This window comes from Excalfactoria chinensis, chromosome 6 (assembly GCF_039878825.1).
Source record: "Excalfactoria chinensis isolate bCotChi1 chromosome 6, bCotChi1.hap2, whole genome shotgun sequence".
NCBI classification, from domain to species: Eukaryota; Metazoa; Chordata; class Aves; order Galliformes; family Phasianidae; genus Excalfactoria; species Excalfactoria chinensis.
Genome location: NC_092830.1, coordinates 1,758,835 through 1,775,892, shown reverse-complemented (window position 1 = coordinate 1,775,892; position 17,058 = coordinate 1,758,835). Strand labels below are relative to the sequence as shown.

The 17,058-nt window shown below is 43.9% G+C and overlaps 1 protein-coding gene across 2 annotated transcripts in view; it reads left to right on the top strand.

Annotated features, from left to right (window-relative positions):
- The window catches only part of IPMK (inositol polyphosphate multikinase), a 31,126-nt gene extending 15,278 nt beyond the window's left edge, over nucleotides 1–15,848 (top strand). Inside the window, exons 3-7 of one of the 2 annotated variants that reach the window (XR_011904042.1) lie at nucleotides 3,335–3,431; nucleotides 8,692–8,864; nucleotides 11,882–11,963; nucleotides 12,873–13,595; nucleotides 14,392–14,525. Coding sequence is in view for 1 of the 2 variants with exons in the window: in XM_072340186.1 (XP_072196287.1) it covers nucleotides 3,335–3,431; nucleotides 8,692–8,864; nucleotides 11,882–11,963; nucleotides 12,873–13,507 (987 nt within the window). In the remaining variant the exon portion in view is untranslated. Of the gene's footprint in view, nucleotides 1–3,334; nucleotides 3,432–8,691; nucleotides 8,865–11,881; nucleotides 11,964–12,872 lie in introns of both variants that reach the window. The other variant, XM_072340186.1, reaches the window with a different exon arrangement.
- Nucleotides 15,849–17,058: the final 1,210 nt, after the last annotated feature.

Here is a 17,058-nt window from a genome sequence, read left to right as displayed (position 1 = left end):
CCCTCTTTGCAAAACAAAGAAGAGCCATGTCATGCCGCTGCCTTAAGTAAGGAGAAGAAGATTCGCATTTCTCCCAAGCAGCCCATGTTTGCGTTAAAAAAAATGATGAATCTGTTGGATCAGATTTACCAAAACAGAGTGTACTTTGGATTAAAAGCTACGGGATCGTGAATTTGCCTTGGAGTTAAAACATTCTGAGTGGCTGGAAATTATGACTTCACAGTGTCTATTGGACTATTGAACGCCATGGGACGTAACTGGGGCATGTTCTTCATATGAGCTAGCTGCAGCAGTTTGTAATGGTCATGTTGTGAGCCCTCCAAATGTCAGCATCCTGTTTACTCGCTTTTTAGCCCAGAGGCGATTACGTTTTATGTCTCCAGTTCGTGCTATTGAAAGAATGTAGCCTGTGTAGGAGGGTTACCTACCCTGGCTGAGCTGACGCTGAAGAGTTTTGCAGTTCTGGATCTGCTGGATGAAGATGTTATGTGCAGCAAAGCAACAAATAGCGTATATTTATCAGTGTATGCTCAAGAAATGGGCGTTTTTACATTCAGAAAACAGCAGCTGCATTTCCAGTAACGTTGGTGTATTGCTGATAAAAACAGAAGTACAGTGGTTCACTTATAAAGGTTGTTCTAGGGTGGGTGACAGCCTTTCTCCTCCAACGAGTTTCTCAGCTCTGCCAGCAGCGATACCTTCTGGGGTCTGGGATGCGTGGTTCATTTCTTGTGTAGTTTGAGGACACTTTCATTATAAATCCACTTACATTTCTCATTCTGAACGACATGTGAATGTGCAGCTTGCTGCTGGGTTGGGTGTGGGGAGCAGAAATGCCCACTGTTGCTGTCTGAGGCCCTTTCTCATCAGAAGTTGTTTCTCTCCCGCATAAGATCAGGTGTAATTCCTGAAAGGTCTGTTTTCCTTGCTTTTACCCACGCTAAATGACTTCCTCTGATCTTTATTAACTGAGTGCTTATTCCTGTTTGACGTATAAATATATTACGGGCTGAGATTGAGGTCTGTGTTAAGGTCAAGTAAGTGCTTTGTGTACATTACGTCAAACTTAGAAAGAGAGTTTATTACTGCTTCAGGGGGCAAGATAACTTCATTGAGAGACAGAGGTAATGTACTTTATTCTGTTATGCTGAAATGATGCTATTGAAGAAGTATTATCGTGAGTTTTCCTCCTTGAAAAATGTTTGATATCAGTGTATTAAGGATGGGCTATTCTGAAGATAGCACTTGAGGAGCTTTTTCTGCCATCTGACCTTGACTTTGGGTTGCTACACCCAGTTGCCTGGCAGTCTTTATCATATCCTACTGCTTGAAGTGCGCAAGAGCATAGTTAGTTGTTTGCTCAGACATTAAACCCTGCTATTGGGGAGGGGATGAAAAAGGAAGTCAGTGCAAGAATCTTTCCTCTTGTCTTGTCCTAAGTCTGTGTGCAGTTTCCCTGCTGGGTCCGTGCCTTGGTGGTATCTGGATTCACCCTGGAGAACAGCATTTGTGCTGGGTGCAGTGCAGTCCCCATCAGCTGGCTGAGCTGCTGCCGCACTGAGCTTCTGCAGCGGGCTGAAGTGGGGCTTGTGGTGTTTGCTGAAAATAAGCACGGTGTGAAGTTGCTTTTGTGCTCTGTGCTGAGTCCTGACCCAGAAATGGGATCAATGTGGCTGTTGTGAAAGGTGGTAGTGGCTGTTAGTGATAGTGGGGGCTGTTCCCCTTCACCTCAATTGCAGTCTCCATTTCCCTCTTCAAGCTGGTAAGAGTGAGCTGTGCTGTGCCCAGGAGAGCACCATCTCTGCTGACAGCACCTGAGGCTTATCAAGGATGTCTTGTGTCCATGAGAAGCAGCAGCAGTGCTGAGCTCAGGGACAAGCAAAGTCTTCTGCCTTAATGTTCAGGAATATCAGCCTACCAGCTTGTGTTAACCCACAGCCTGTGCTCTTGAGATAGTGGCTGTTGGAGGGTGTGGTGATGGTGTGCCTGTGCTCTGCATCAGACTGTGCTGGTGTGCTTTGGGCTTTAGAGGTTCTGCCTGCTCTGTAGGTTCCCTGTGATGGACTTGGCACCAGGAGGCAGCCCAAGGAGTGGGTGTTGTTGGATGGTCCAATATAAGTCAGTGCTCGTGTGGTTCTGCCAGCCTGGTCACTGCGTGGTGTGGGTGGTATGGCAGCACCCCGACTCAGGCTGGTCAGTGGGCCAGCAGAGCAGCACCTTGTGCTTGCAGTGCAGTGCCGGTTGGAGTTTAACCTGCATGAAGTTTCTGTGCTGAAAACTAAATTTAGCACTAACCTGCACTGCCTAATTTTAGCATTTTGCTGCTGCGTGAGGCTCTGCCTGGAGTTACACTGCGGTGGTGCTGGTGGCTGGGGCTGCGTGGGGTAAAATGGTGACACGAGTGTGGCTCTGGGGCTTTCCCTCTCCTGAAGTGTCAAAATGCACACCCTTAGATTTCTAATACTGATATGTGTACTGCCTGTAGCTTCCGTCACCTGGTATTCCCCCACCATGACTAACTTTCAGTGGTGAAGCAGTGAGCTGAGCCAATGCTGCAGCGCTCTGTTCGGGTGCTCGTGTTGGTTTTGCATTGCTTCTGACTTTGCAGCATGTTCTAACCACGCTTCCGTGCATTGAATGCTGAAGTGGCGGTAGAACTGGGGGCTGCTGCATGCAACTGCTGCAGGGTTGGGATGCCAGTCTGATGGCAACTGAGCTGGAGGAGCAGCACAGAGAGGGCTCCTACATGGCATGATTATATTGCAGCCTGCACTTGTGTGGGTACGGATCTGTTCCTCTGGAAACCACATTAGTCAGAGCTGCTGTGGGCTATCCCCAGTGTATGTTACCTGACCTTCTGTGGGGTAAAAATAATGTCTGGGGAAGTAGTTTTGAAACTCTCCAAACAACAACACTGAGAGCTGGTGGCAATCATGTGGTTCTGTAACAGAGCGTCCAGAACTGCATTTGAGTGCTGACAAAATAGTACTTTCAGGAGTTTAAGGCAGCTGCTAAACCCAAAGCGTTCTTGTTTTTCTTATGGTAATTGTAAATAAGTAAATAAATAAAGAGCCATAGCAGATGAAAACAAACACATCGGAGTTGTTCTTAGAGTTGTTACATCTTTTCCACTTAAAAAAACCAAAAGGAAGGATTCCACTTGCTTATCTCAGACTGTGATAACTCTCATCTTGTTTGTTTTTTAAAGGCAGAAGAGAAACCCTAAAAGTTTTGAAAACAAAGGCTGTAAGAAATGTTATTTATGGGTCAACAGGAAGTATAAAATGAATGTTATGAACTCATTATCTGTTCCCCCTTCTCTAATTTATTTCAGGTTTATGACTCTGACTGTTGCGACAGCGTTCTTCTGGAGCTGCGAGAGCATCTGCCAAAATACTTTGGTGTCTGGTCACCACCTACTGCACCAAATGGTACTGTTCTAATTTTATCTGTTAATCTAAACCTCCTGGAAGAATCCTCCGGAGCCTGATTTTTGGCAGTTGCAAGCTTTGTAGGCTTCTTTCCCTCTGACACTGCATTCCAGTTTGCAGTCCTCTGGCTGGATTTGGTCTTTGGGATCATCCCTTTGGGCTGGGAGTGATGGGGCATGGCTGTTCACATGGCATACGTTTCCTAATTAGCTGAACCTGATGCTGCTTTGGTCTGGACTGTGCTGGAGGAGTGGGCTGGGTGCCTGTTTGTGTCTGGTCAGGTCACCAGAGCCAGAGTCTGACTCTGTGGGGGAAGCAAAAGGATGGTCCAAGGCAGGGCATTCAAACTGGAATCTGCTGCTGGATCTCCTAAGGCATTTTCCATCACCTTGCCAGTAGGTACGTTGCTTAAGAGTGCTTCTGGTTGTGCTGTGTTACTGCTTGGAGTTGAACAAAGCACTGGTATCTTGTACTCTTCAAGGCAAGATGAATATTCTCAGTGTATATTTAAAATAGCAACAGGGTTTTTTTTTTGCTGCTCTTTCTTTCTCACACTGGGAAAGTGGAGCTTCAGGAACATACAGAAGTAAAAGCTGCCAGCTAGTCTATTTAAATGCAAACACACCAAAATTAGAAGCTGTGCTCCTTTACAGTATAACTCTATCTTTTGCTTACACTGTCCCTGATAGACTTGTTTTCCAAAGACAGCAGTAAGGTGGCAACCAAAGGCACTGTCTGAACTCTGTAAAAAGAAGTGAGGTGAGGACTATGGTAGTACCTAACATGTTCTTGGCTCAAATTTGCCTTCACACTTTCATATTTGGCATGAGCTCAAATAGCTTTACCAGAGCTATCTTTTTCCTTCCCTCCTAATTTTATATGTGTATATATACACATATAAATATATAGAGGGAGCTCTCTTAGCGCTCCCTCTAAGTTTCAAATTGAGTTTTCCTTCTCGCTGTATGATGTTAAAATATTAGAACGTGTGGTCTAGCTGAGATTTGGCAGTTCAACACATCTCTAAGTTTGCACTGGGAATCATAGAATCATTAAAGTTGGAAAAGGCCTCTAAGATCATCTAGTCCAATCGTCCACCTATCACCACTAGGATTAATTAGCACTGTGAGGCTAAGCAGGAACTACTGTGGGTGAGGTGGATTTATTTACCTAGAGAGATGTTGAGGAGGAAATGTGAGGAAGCTATGCTTGAAAATATAGGTGGGTGAATGGAATTGCCATCTGAATGGGGTTAAGTGCAAACCAGAAACTAGGAAGGGCCACCTCAACCCTCCATGAGATTCATTTAGGATTTGCTGTCTGGCATAGAACAAGAGCACATACCCAAGTACGCAAGAGGGTTCTGCTGCTGATTTTACTCTTGCTGAATTTAAGTCCTCTCTGAAGGAAAGGTGGAGCAATTCAAAATACCGTATCAATAAAAGCTTGTAAAAAACACCGTGCTCTTACAGAGAAACTACATAGCAGATGCTACTGCATGGGAGCCAGTGAGAGATGGGTGAAGGGAATCTAAAACTGGAGAGAGGCAATTGGATTTCACCTTTGGTGGCATTGTTGGCATCTGGAATTTATTTATCAACAAGTGGAAGAGTTGAGAAGCTGTTACAAAGATATGTTGGAGCTTGTTAATCTTCTTATATCTCCTGCTGAGAGTTCTGCTGTTGCTGCGTACTTGTTGCTCCAGCGTATTCTTTGTAAGCAGCTTCACTGTGGCTCATTGCGTGTTGGGCTGTAGTTTCTGCTGGCGAAGCCAAGAACAGCATAGATAAATAGCAGGCAACATCAAACCTTTCTTTTCTCTTGTTGTTGAAGGGAGCTGAGGCTTTTTCCTGCTTATTCATATGTTTTGAGAGATGCCTTATAAATTATGAAATGATTTCAGATGCCTGGAGTTGTTTTGTCACTTCTGACTCCAGCAGTGACTGAATGCTTCTGCACGTACGTACTGACGTCTGCAGTGGTTCATGCCACACATACTTGCTGAATTCTGGTGGTCTTTCGCTTCGTCTCCTTTGGGGCTGTAATAAATTATGTAAATAATATGCCAGACCACATCTTCCTGCCGCTCTGCACCGCAAAATAGAACGAGGGGAGGAGAAGCTCTGAGGAATGATCTGTTTAAATGCTTGAAATAGATCTTCAGGATTTTCTCTCAAAGCCAAGATACAAAAATCCTTATTGTGAATTCTTTTCTCTGCAGGGGGTTTTAATTTAACTTATTTTTGGATAGCTTGGATCTTAATTCATTGGTACGAAGCGTATCTGCTTCAGAGATTTTTATCCACTTGTGCAGTGGAATGTTATTTTTCTTGGTGAATACGTGTTTCTCAGAAGCACTTTGGGCTAGCAGCATTCTGCATAATGACATAGAAGAATTGAAGTGCATGACAAATGGGCAGTTTTCCTTTTAGCAAGTGAGGAAGGAGAGCTCTCTGGTTACCTCTGCTCAGCTGCACGCTTGCTGTAGACCTTGGGGAGGGTACTGGGCTCAAATTCTGGAAGAACAGGTGAGCCATGTGCTTCCTTTACAAGAGGTGGAGCAGCAGTACCTGTGTGTGTCTGAATCTGTGCCCGCATCCATCTGTCTTTATCTTAGCTCAGCCTTAGTGCTCTACAGGACACTGTAGGGCTGCGTGGTGTACCACAGTTTTGTGGAGTTTGGGTCAGTTGACTGTAGATATCGAATGCAGTGCAAGCAACGACCCCATAGACCCCTCCCCACAGGACAAAAAGCTTTTTAAGCGTGCAGGTGTGCACTGAGCGGATGTAACAGAATCCTAACCGAGCTGGCAGCTAGCTGAAGGTGAAGACCTGAATTATAATCGCAACAAATGTGTGAGAGATGAGTCATTTCTTAATAATACACAGGTTTCTCCAAGTAATTAGTATTTCCCAGGGTTAGCGTTGGCTCCAAAGTTATCCTAGTGCTTAGTTTTTTTAAGATAGTCACTATGGTTTTTTGCAGCTCTTAAGGGGATACTCTGAGCTTAACAGTGGAAGGAGCGATAAAAAGTGAAATATCCTGAGAGATGCTGAGTTTTGGTGCTGTGTGCTTAAAAAGAGGGATTTGGACAAGCGGAGCTGACAACAAACAGCCGTGAGGTTTTCCACGTGCCTTTGGTGGAAGGAGCTCAATGGAAACACGTTTTGCACTACTTTCTATACATGTACTTCAGGATTGATGAAATGGCATGAAGATAACATGTGTCATTCTAACCTACACTTCGTATAGTTCTGTAAGTTTGAGTCTGGAGCAGCTCCCAGCACAGCATTTGGAGTCAGCACTGAGGGACTGCAGGCAGTTTCTGGGATGTTTTTGCAGCCCCTGCCCCTATCCCATGCTGTATCTCTGGCTCTGCACTTTGGAGAGCTAAGTTCTGAAAGCCTTGCATTTCATTTTGTTGCTGTTCCCTAAGTTGCATTAGGGTGATGGCGCAAGTATATTGGATCCAGTAATGCAAGCAGTAAGCAAAAAGGGCAGGTGTGAAGGATGGTGCTTATATGTTTATAATTCTTGTCGTAATTCTTCTCAAGAAGTGAGAGGTTGTATGGGACCTGGGAGACAAGCGTTGGTCTCCTGTCTCCTTAGGGAGCATCTAATGAGCAAATGTTGCATGTGTTTGCAGCCTGTGGCTTCTCCTAGTTAAGTCTGAGTTGTTTTGGCCTCAGTTAACAGACCTGTTAGGTGGGTGAGCTGGTCTGTAACTAAACTATTTGCTGTAGATACGTTGATTCTGTAGCCCTAAGGACCTGGAAAAAGTAATGTAAGCTGAGGTATTCAGTTAGTACAAGACTGGGTTTTTACAACAGTATATTGATTTAACACAGTTTGTTTTGAGCATGGTTATAAATTCAAAAACATGCTTAGTCCCATTTATAGGCAGAGAAGTATCTAGGGATTAAATGGAATCTATTTCTCAGATTGATGCGTGTGTGCTTTGGGGAATTGGATCGTTTCATCATGATGATAATGGTGTAAAAATTGAAGCCCTAAATAGAACTTATTAAAGTAATACAAGCCAATTTCATTTCTTATCCTTAAGAAGGAGCCTCTGTCTACCGAGTGGAAGCGGAATGTTGTTGGTTCCCTTTTTCTGGTCTCCATCTGGTTTGTTCCCTGCCTGTGAAATCAAGGTGCTTTGTCCCTCTTCTCTCCTTACATTTTAACAGCAGAGTTTCTGGCTCTCTTGGGTATTTCCATTTTAGGTTATTCTAAAGGAGTGGGGAAGAAGACAGTGTTTGTGTGTGTTCAGATCTCAGTAATGCAAACAACAACAACAAAAAGCTCATGGAATAGGCAGCACTCAAAAGAAAAATGCATGTTTCCGTAAAGTTTGTGTATGATAAAAGCTGGCTTTCAGAAACTGATATGAAGAAGGAGAAAGGTGTTGATGCTTCGTCTTCTCTTAGCACATGGGGTGCCCTGGCAAAGGCTGGAGACCCACGTAGCGAGTTGAGTGCAGTCACTGGAGAAGCTGGCTTTCCTGCTGTGCTTTGACAATCAGTACCGTAAATCACATTGGAAAACCTCTTACCGTGTTGGAGAAAAACATAAACCTGTTTGACCAGGTCTTCAGCACTGCTTTAAGTCTTCGGGCACTCTCAGGGATTGGGGCTATTTGGTTCACCCCCCCCAGCCACCAAAGGGACCTGGGGAAATGGCTGAAAGGCAGCTAGGGTGTGAGGAGCATTCTCCGCAATGGGTGTGCTCTGAGAGGGGAGAAAAGAGGAAAAACGAGTGCATTTCTGCCTTTCCAGGTAGGTGCTGTGAAGTGTTAGTTCTCCTTTTTAAAATGACAAACAAACAAACAAGCAAACAACTAAAGACCATTCAGGGGGCTGAATTCTAGCTTTCTCACACATAGGAAGAGAACACCATCTCTATTGCAAAACAGCCATGCAATGCCTGTTTGTATGTGCTTGTTAATGTGATTTAAAATATGTTAATGGCTTAATAAAAGGTTCTCGTGAGTTTCATCCGGGCAATAATTTGAATTTGAGTGCTAGGCTGGCACGCTTTAATTATATGATATTTTCTAAACCAGAAGGCATTTAGGATTTAATGCTAACAGAGTTTGTGGCTGCCAGCAGCCATGACTTAGGCTGTGTTCAGAGGCAAGCCCTGACATCACGCGAGTCCTTTTACTGCTCTCCCTGCTGTGCAGAAACTCGGCAGAAGCTATTTTGCTGCTTCTTTTGCTTTGACCCACCACTGACACAGGTTTTGTTTTTCCAACAGATATGTATCTGAAACTGGAAGACGTGACCCGTAAATTTAATAAGCCGTGCATAATGGATGTAAAAATAGGGCAGAAAAGTTACGATCCGTATGCTTCAGCAGAGAAGATCCAGCAGCAGGTCAGCAAGTACCCGCTGATGGAAGAGATTGGCTTCCTGGTACTCGGCATGAGGGTGAGAACTTGCTTTGGTTTCAAATTCAGCTTCTGCTCTGGCCTGTTGTCCAACACCAGATACAGCAGCTCGTTTACCTGGCGAGTGACAATACTTGGGAGTTTGGTGTAATTGAGGTGTTATCTAAATGTGTTGGTGGGAGCAGTGTCAGACATCAAGTGTGTTTGAAAACACTGCTCTCTCCTTTGTTGCATCCAAAGAAAACACCTTGGACGCGTGTATGCTTCAGGAACAACTGTCAGCAGGAGGTCAGTAGGAGATGGCTAAGGCCCCTCAGAGGCCCACAGGAACTCTGTTACAATTCCTGGTGCTTTAGACGTGAGGAATGTTGAAGATTCAGTGTTTGTGTCTTGGCTACTCTAAAGCTTAAACATAAACAAAAGCTGTACGAAATGTTTCTGGGTTGGTAACACAGACGTGTTTATGTCAGTAATTAATTTCTGATGCAGTGCATTTCAAGGATTCTTTTTTTTTGTGCCTCAACTGACGCAGAATAACTTTTGGTTTTGACACGGGGTTTGTTGCTGTTCTCACGTAGATGCAGCCAGGGCTTCTCAAGCTCTGCACCAGCAAACAGAAATGGCTGAAGTCTTAGATAAGGCTCTGCATCGCTCAGATAGCAACAGCATCCAGATTGCACCATTGTCTGAAATAATTCTAATGTCTCTGTAATGTTTTGTAGCTAATTGCCTAGGCTCCCAGCCGTAACTCTTGTCTTGAGATAAGCTTTTACAGCTATAAATTATAGTGGTCATGAGTAGTAATTATGTAAGCCTATGAGAGAGAACGTGGGAGTCAAGTCAAAAACCAGTCCAACAGTTTAGATCGGGAGGAAAGGCTGAAGATTACAGCCTTGGATTTGGCTTATATCATTACATAACCTTCCTTATCGCATCTGTACAACAGCATACTTGACATTCCCTGTGTCTTCACATAAAAATAAATGCTTGCATCCACACTATTCGTGCTTGTAACTATTGTTTGCAGCGTGGTCATTTATTGGTATGTCTGTCTCGTTGCAGCAAATTCATTTCCCTAATTAAAACCCTCTTTACAATTGATGATTCTCCCAGGCACTGCAGTTTCCCATCCGGTGTTTAACTAGAGGAGATGTGTCATGCGATTTTGGCACCAAATTGTGTGCTGAAGTCAGATTCCAAAAAGATTTCAGAAGGTTCCTCCTCTCCTCACACAGCACTTAGCAAAGCCCGTGCTGACAAATATGGCCTTTGCTCAGCTTGCCTCCTCCTGGTTGTAGCGTGCTCTCTGCCTGCTTGCTTGCTTTCTTATTGCAAGATTCAGGCTATAATGTGAAAACCTTCCTGTCCGGGTGCTGCCTGCCCATCACAGCACACGTGTTAGGTAAGGGATGATGGTGTTTGCTGGACAGAATATGCTGTAGCACAGTCCAGAACGTAGAGAACTTAGTTGTAATTTTTGATATGTGGGGTTACAAAAAGAATCTCCCTTGCCGGTTAATTAGCAGGATTGTTTGACATACTGGCCATACAAGAGTCACTGCAACTAACAGGTAGAAAAAACTGACACGGTAATGTGCTGGATTCTAGTTGTGTTTATGTAGAAACCTCAAAGAAGTGCTTGTAAGCACAAGGAGGAGCCCGTATACCACCCTGTTCTCTCCAGATGAGGATGTTCAGGAAGCCTTGATCATGCACGAGTTTTCTTGAAGGTGTTGCTTGGTGGGTCACATAAGGAGATTTCTTTGTCTCGTGCTGTGCAGTGAAACTCATATGAATGCAGAGCAAACATGTAACGAGCTGTGGCAGGTGGACAAGAAATGAGATTTTCCTGTCTAATAGTTTCTTGGCTGCTGCTGAGATTACAGATTTGAGTTACTTGACTTGTCATCGTTTTGACAGAAATGGGCTAGTGCAGGCAGTCGCAACAACAGGGATACAGAAAAAAATTCAAAGGCAAGTATCCTTTTGGGAAGGATGAGCAGCAGTGACGGTGTGAGTGAAGCACCGTGCAGCAAGAAGCATGGCAGCGCGTGAGCTGCTCAGCTTTCTCTCTTCCAGCTCTCTTTCCTTTGGGGTAGGTGAGGATCCAGCAGGGGCTGATGAAAGCTGTCTGCACTCTGAACTTGGGTTCGTGTTCTCTGCTTTCAGCGCAGGGATGAATGTAATGGTGGTCATGCTTGCTCATTCATGAGATAGTTAACTGTGTGTGATGCAGGGTTGGTAGTTTGTGCAGAGCAGGATTTAGGGCCTGTGTTTTCATACTGGGGCTGGGTGGTCTGAGCGAGCGCCAGGCAGAAAGAAAACTCTGCCAGAGTTATTGCTGCCAATAGGAATTGTCTGCGCTCTCATAAACAAGTTAGACTTCGGCGTGGCTGGCTGGCACGCTTCTACAATGGAAATTATTTCACTTAGAGAGAAAACGTGTCTCTGTGGAAAACACTTCTGAATTAAGTTGTTAAGCTTGTGCAATTCCTGATATGGACAAAGCTGTGCAGTGGGTGCTGCCATCCTTCACTTTGTGTAACCTCACTCAAACCCCAGGTCCTCATTTCAGACATGTCTCATGTCGCTGGACCCTCCTGGGCGCATCACAGCATTGCTTGCTGTTTTTATTGTTGCATTATGTGTTTCTGTAGTTTCAAGAACTGAAAAACACTAGTAGTGAGTTCCTGAGTGTGCCAAGTCTGACTGATGTCACACTCGTAGTAACACTGCTGGGAGCACAATTGTTTCAGGTCTTAGCATTGTTTTCCAAGGCGTGTGCCGTTCCAAATGCCTCCTGCTATAAATAGGTCGATCTGATTTTAGTTGATATAATGGTGTCTTTTTGAAGCCAGAAAATGCAAATGCCGTAGCTTAGAACCCCAAGATGTGCAGCAAAGCACTAGAGGGCAGTGCTGACTTTTCTAAGTAGCTGTACAGCTACCAGGGGGATGGATGGGGCCAAAAAGTATCACCTGTCCGTGAGGTGTCTCGTAGCTCTGCAGAAAACCGTGATTGCTCTGATGTACAGACTGGCCTTTTTGTTCCCTGCAGGTTTACCATGTCTCTTCTGACAGCTATGAGACGCAAAACCAGCACTATGGGAGGAGCTTGACAAAGGAAACAGTGAAGGATGGTAAGGGAGCACATGTACCAGAATGTAGTACTCTTGGCTGTTTATTGTTGTCCTTATAGAAATATATGTATAAGTAGGCTGTGTGCCCCCTCTCTCGCTCTCTCCTCCCCTAGATGGGTCTAAGGCTGTCTTCTCTATCACTTGAACTACCTGTTGACCCTAAGTTAAGTTGGCAGTTGGCTGTGACAGCTGTGTGTCTTCAAGGGATTTCCTCATCACTTGTCTTTTACTACTAATAAGGGAGTAATTGCCGTAGAATCGAATTTCCTTGCAGGTTTGAGGTTTGATACTGTAATGAGGTAGAAATCCCTCAGAGACATTTATGTTTTTAATCTGTTTAGTATTATCTCTGTTTGCATTCTCTGGATAAATGCTGTCTTTTATATTAAAAAATATGTCTTTCTCTGAGCTCCTCAGTCGAAATCTATCCTTACTTTGCTCTAGACTAACAGTAAATAAAAATGCTGCCCCCGTATGGCTGTTTGCTGATAAATATTTCCAGCTAGTTATTAACTGGCATCTGTTTGTCCCCCACCCAGGGACAGGAGGACAGATAGACAAGCTCTTAGAGCTGGTACTGACATGTCAGCTCTGCCACTCGTGATAAACGAGCTACTTGAGCATGTTTATCCCTGGAGAGTTCAGTGGGTCCCTGCCCAATGTGATTGGGATGCTTGCTATGAATGATGTGGGGAGCAGGAACCTTGTTCATCTGCTGTTTGGTACATTGATTTGCTGGATTCCTTTACAATCCAACGTCAATCTATATTTCTGTATGGCTGAAGGAACCTGAATTCCTTGGTTTGGTTCTACTTTGCACTTCAGTTGCATTTGAAACTGAGCGTTGAACAGCATTTGATTTCTTTTTCAGAGGTGAAAATAATCCTCAAATATGTCAATTTCTTGTAGGCATCTCCAAGTTCTTCCACAACGGGTACTGCTTGAGAAAAGATGCTATCGCTGCCAGCGTTCAGAAGATTGAAAAGATTTTGAAGTGGTTTGAGGGCCAAAAGCAGCTCAACTTTTATGCTAGCTCGTTGCTGTTTGTTTACGAGGGCTCAAGTCAGGCCCCAGCCGTGCGGCTGAGCGACGTCACCTTGGCAGAGAAGAGAGGAGTGCCCAAAGGGCTGTTATCAGGTGGAGACATACTGGAGTATAACAACAATATTCATGTCATAAGTTCTACAGAGAACGGAAAGATTGAGGCCTCTGTCAGTAAAGGCTTGTCCAAATTCTATGCACTTCACAAAAAGGCATACTCAAAGAGGCACCACAGCCAGCTCTCGCTAAAGGTTGGAAGCTTGGAGCAAGACAACATGTGGAAAAGCAGCACTTGCATCACACAGGAGCATCTGAACGGAAACGTTATACCGCAACTGGAAAAGGTTTTCTGTCACATGCCAGCAGAGATCAAGGAAAGTGCAAACGTAGAAGTCCGAATGATAGATTTTGCTCACGTGTTTCCCAGCAACACGAAGGATGAGGGCTACGTTTATGGTCTGAAAAATTTGATCACAGTACTTAAAAATATTTTGGATAACTAGATTCTTTGTTATGGTTTTTACTGGGGGCCAACGATAAAGAAGAGCAGCAACGTGAAGAATTTCTGCACTTGTAACGCTGTATAACTGGGTTTGTATTGTTCTACTCTATCTAATTTGTCTTTGTACTTTTGGTAGAAGGGTTTAACTTTTTATAATCTCACTCAGGAAAATAAATGATAGTGAACTGGAGAGCGTGATAGGGTGAAGATACTTGAGATTAAGCAGGATAGGTAAATTAGCAGGGTGAAGTGTATGTGGTTGGCTTAAATCCAAGCAGGGATTGTGCTAGTTCCCACAAGGACTTGAGCTTAGACATTTGCCCACCTAGCCTTGACACTGAGCCATATCTCCATTAACAGGTCTTTAAAAAATGGAGCGAAAACTGCACAGTACAGGACTGGTATCCTCAGTACTGCCATCTTGTGTTTACTACATTGGAATAACTGGAGTTATAACCCTACTTGGAGAGAAGTCCCGTTTAGATTTAGTTGTTTGACTTGGGAACCAGCGTATCCAAAAGTATTTCTGGACGTAGCAGGGTGGTAGTGCTGTGCTTTTAGCACTGCTGTGGGTGCTTCCCCTCCTGGTGGCTCTTTGTAGCTGATGGTCATTGCAGATAAGCTGCAGAGTTATTTGTGTGAGGTGCTAAGAAAATGCTGGACTAAACTGGGGTAACAGGCTTAAGCTGTACAACTGCTAGAGAAACTTTGTTTTGAGAAAGAGTGAAGAAAAAAGAAAAGAAAGGAAAAAAATGAATGTGAGATATTCCAGGAGCTAATTTGGTTTAGGAGAGAAAGTCAGTCTGTTAATGGAGTGTGTGGTGTTGCAACTAAGGGAAATGCTCCTTTGTTCTGATGGCCCTTTTCCAAAAACATTGCTTCTAGAAGCAAACTAACTGAATGGAGAGACGAAGCATTTGGGTAAGCGTACAGAGATGTCCTCAAGCTGTTTGTGTTTTTGCAAGAAGCAATTCACAGTTCTACTGCCTTGGAGCATCAGCTGGGAGCAACGCAGCGAGGGGCCGTGTGCTGCCAAGAGCCAGCACAGCCCGGAGCAGCCCGACAGACCCTGAGCTCAAGCCATCTTCGTTTACTTATTCATTCATTTTATTTCCCCCCCCAACTGGCATACAGACGAGTTGTATGGTTTCAAAACTGCCCCACTTTCTTCTTGATTTTTTTGTTTTTTCCCCTCTCCACAGGAAAAAATAAGAATTAAGGCTCTCAGGCAGAATGAGATTGGGATTGCGGTGTGCCTCCTCTCTGTACTTTGCACATGGCTGTCCAAATGCGCATACACAGGTGATGGCAGAGAAGTCGCACCATACCAAAAGACAGATTTTAATGCTTTAAGTGAGCCCCACAACTCAAACTTCCTAGAATGGGTTTAGTCCTTGGAAATGTGCATCTTTTAAATGTGAACTCAACCTGACAGTGTGGCCTTGCTGCTCTCTGTATGATGTTCTGCACTATGCACTCTCGTCTGTATGCGTCCTTATGAGTTCTCATTGCCACATCTTGTTTTCTTTCTTTGAACAAATGCGCTGCTTTAAATGAAGTTTAAGCTAAAGCTCCATTTTAGACCCTGGGTTAATTGGAAAGAAACGGAGCATTGTGTAGAAACTAATGTGATCTGTAACATTTTTGTACATGTTAGTGGTAATACTGGCCGATGCATTGAAGAATCAAGGCAGTCTGCAAGGTGATGCTTTTGAAGCATGGGGGAGATGCCTGCAGGAGGGGCTGGAAGATTGTGTTAACATTTTCCTGTGAATTCCGGTGATGGCAGAGGGGAAAACATGGGGAAGAAGATGAGGTGTTTCTTCCAGCTGGTATTTCCACTGCACCATGTAGGTAATGTGTTCCCAACTCCGTGAACTAATTCAGCCATGTTCTAGGAAGAGTTTGTGGTTTTGTTGGCTTTGATGCTGGTTTCTGTGTTATGGTTTAGATGTTTTATCCCATGAACAGTCAACACTAGGGTAGTCTAGGCTGGTAGTGGCCGTGTAACTATAATCTCACAACGCTTTAATAGAAAATACAGGGGGAAAACATTTCTACTCCTGTTTTATTTTTCCTCCGTAATTCATCTCTACTGGATTTTAATCCATGTTTTGTGCCAGAGAAATGGGACATCTGCCTCGAAGGAGTCAGTTATTGGAAGTGTTCTAAATGCTCTCAGTGTAAGCGTGTTCTCCTGTCTCTGCGTTAAGATAAATGTCTTCAGTGTTTGGATGCTCTTTTAAGTATTGATTGTCGTGTTGACTATGGCAGTGTTTGTAATGCGCCTGGAATATTGTTGAACTGTCAGATTATTTTGAATAAAAAAAAAAGTAAAATAATTTCATCAGGTTTTATTTTTTTTTTAGTTACTATGGATGTATTTCTGTTAATTTAAAACATAGCCTAAGAGATAACAGTACTTTTTAATGGGAAGTTGTGTAAATAAAGCTTGCTGTGGAGGTGTTTTGGCATAGTGCTGAATGTGAGCATAAGCCCACGGCAGCGTTCTATCCACATTGTTCTTGCACAATTGAGATCTGGTGTTTGTGGTGTCTCGTATCTGCTCAGATCAGGCTGTTTTCAGTTACAGTTGGAGCTGCGTTCACAGAACGGATAGGAAAATGCAATCTTAGCACTATACATATGTGTTGCTACCGAGCTCTCTCCCTGCCATTGATGCCTCTTGTTTGTTGTCTGTGTGACATGGACAGGACTGTGTGGTCGTGTCCACAGGCTCTTGGGTCAAAACAGAGAGTAGGTCCCTTCCCCGGGCTGCTGTGCGATTTGAGTGCTGCTGTCATTGATGGAACCTGTCTGCTTTCATTTTAAGCAATAAGAGATCGATTGAGTAGAATCAACTGTCAAAAGGGAAGATGGGTGTAAGTGTTGTCATTCATGTACTCTCCAAGAACGTATTTATTCTGAAGACTTTCTGTCTAGGTGATGATGAGAACTGTGCATAGGCTTACCTAAGGACAGTTTGAATTGTATACGTTTTTATAACAAAAGCATTTACATATATGGTATTTTTGGATGAGGGTAGAATCTGCAGCATAAATGACACTGGAAAATTATTATACCGTTATGAATCGTCAAAAGTATTTTAACCAAATCGTTGTTAAGAACAGAAATGGAGACTTTACATGTATTACTTGGAATTTGTACCATTTTCTCTTTCTCTGCCATCACACGTGGTCAGCCTGTCCTTTTCTGTAGCTGCAGTTCTGTGGAGGATGTTTCGAGTCTCAGTCAGCAGATGAGGAAATAGCTAACTCCCTTTCGTTTCATTCACAGAGCCCACGTGGTTTTGTTCTTAAAAGGAATTTCAGTGTGTTATTCCTCTGGAGCCCCACGAGAACCATTCCCCACCTGCAGAGAGCTCCCGCTGGGATGAGCGTGGGCCGTGCAGGGCCAAGAATGGGAGTCATTGCAGCAGCAGCAAAGGGAAGGCATGACCTGCTCTGCCATATCACCAGTGGCATTTACAGCCTGAACTTAGAAACCTTTGCCACTGTTTTTTCACTTAACAGTGTGAAGTATTGTCATGTA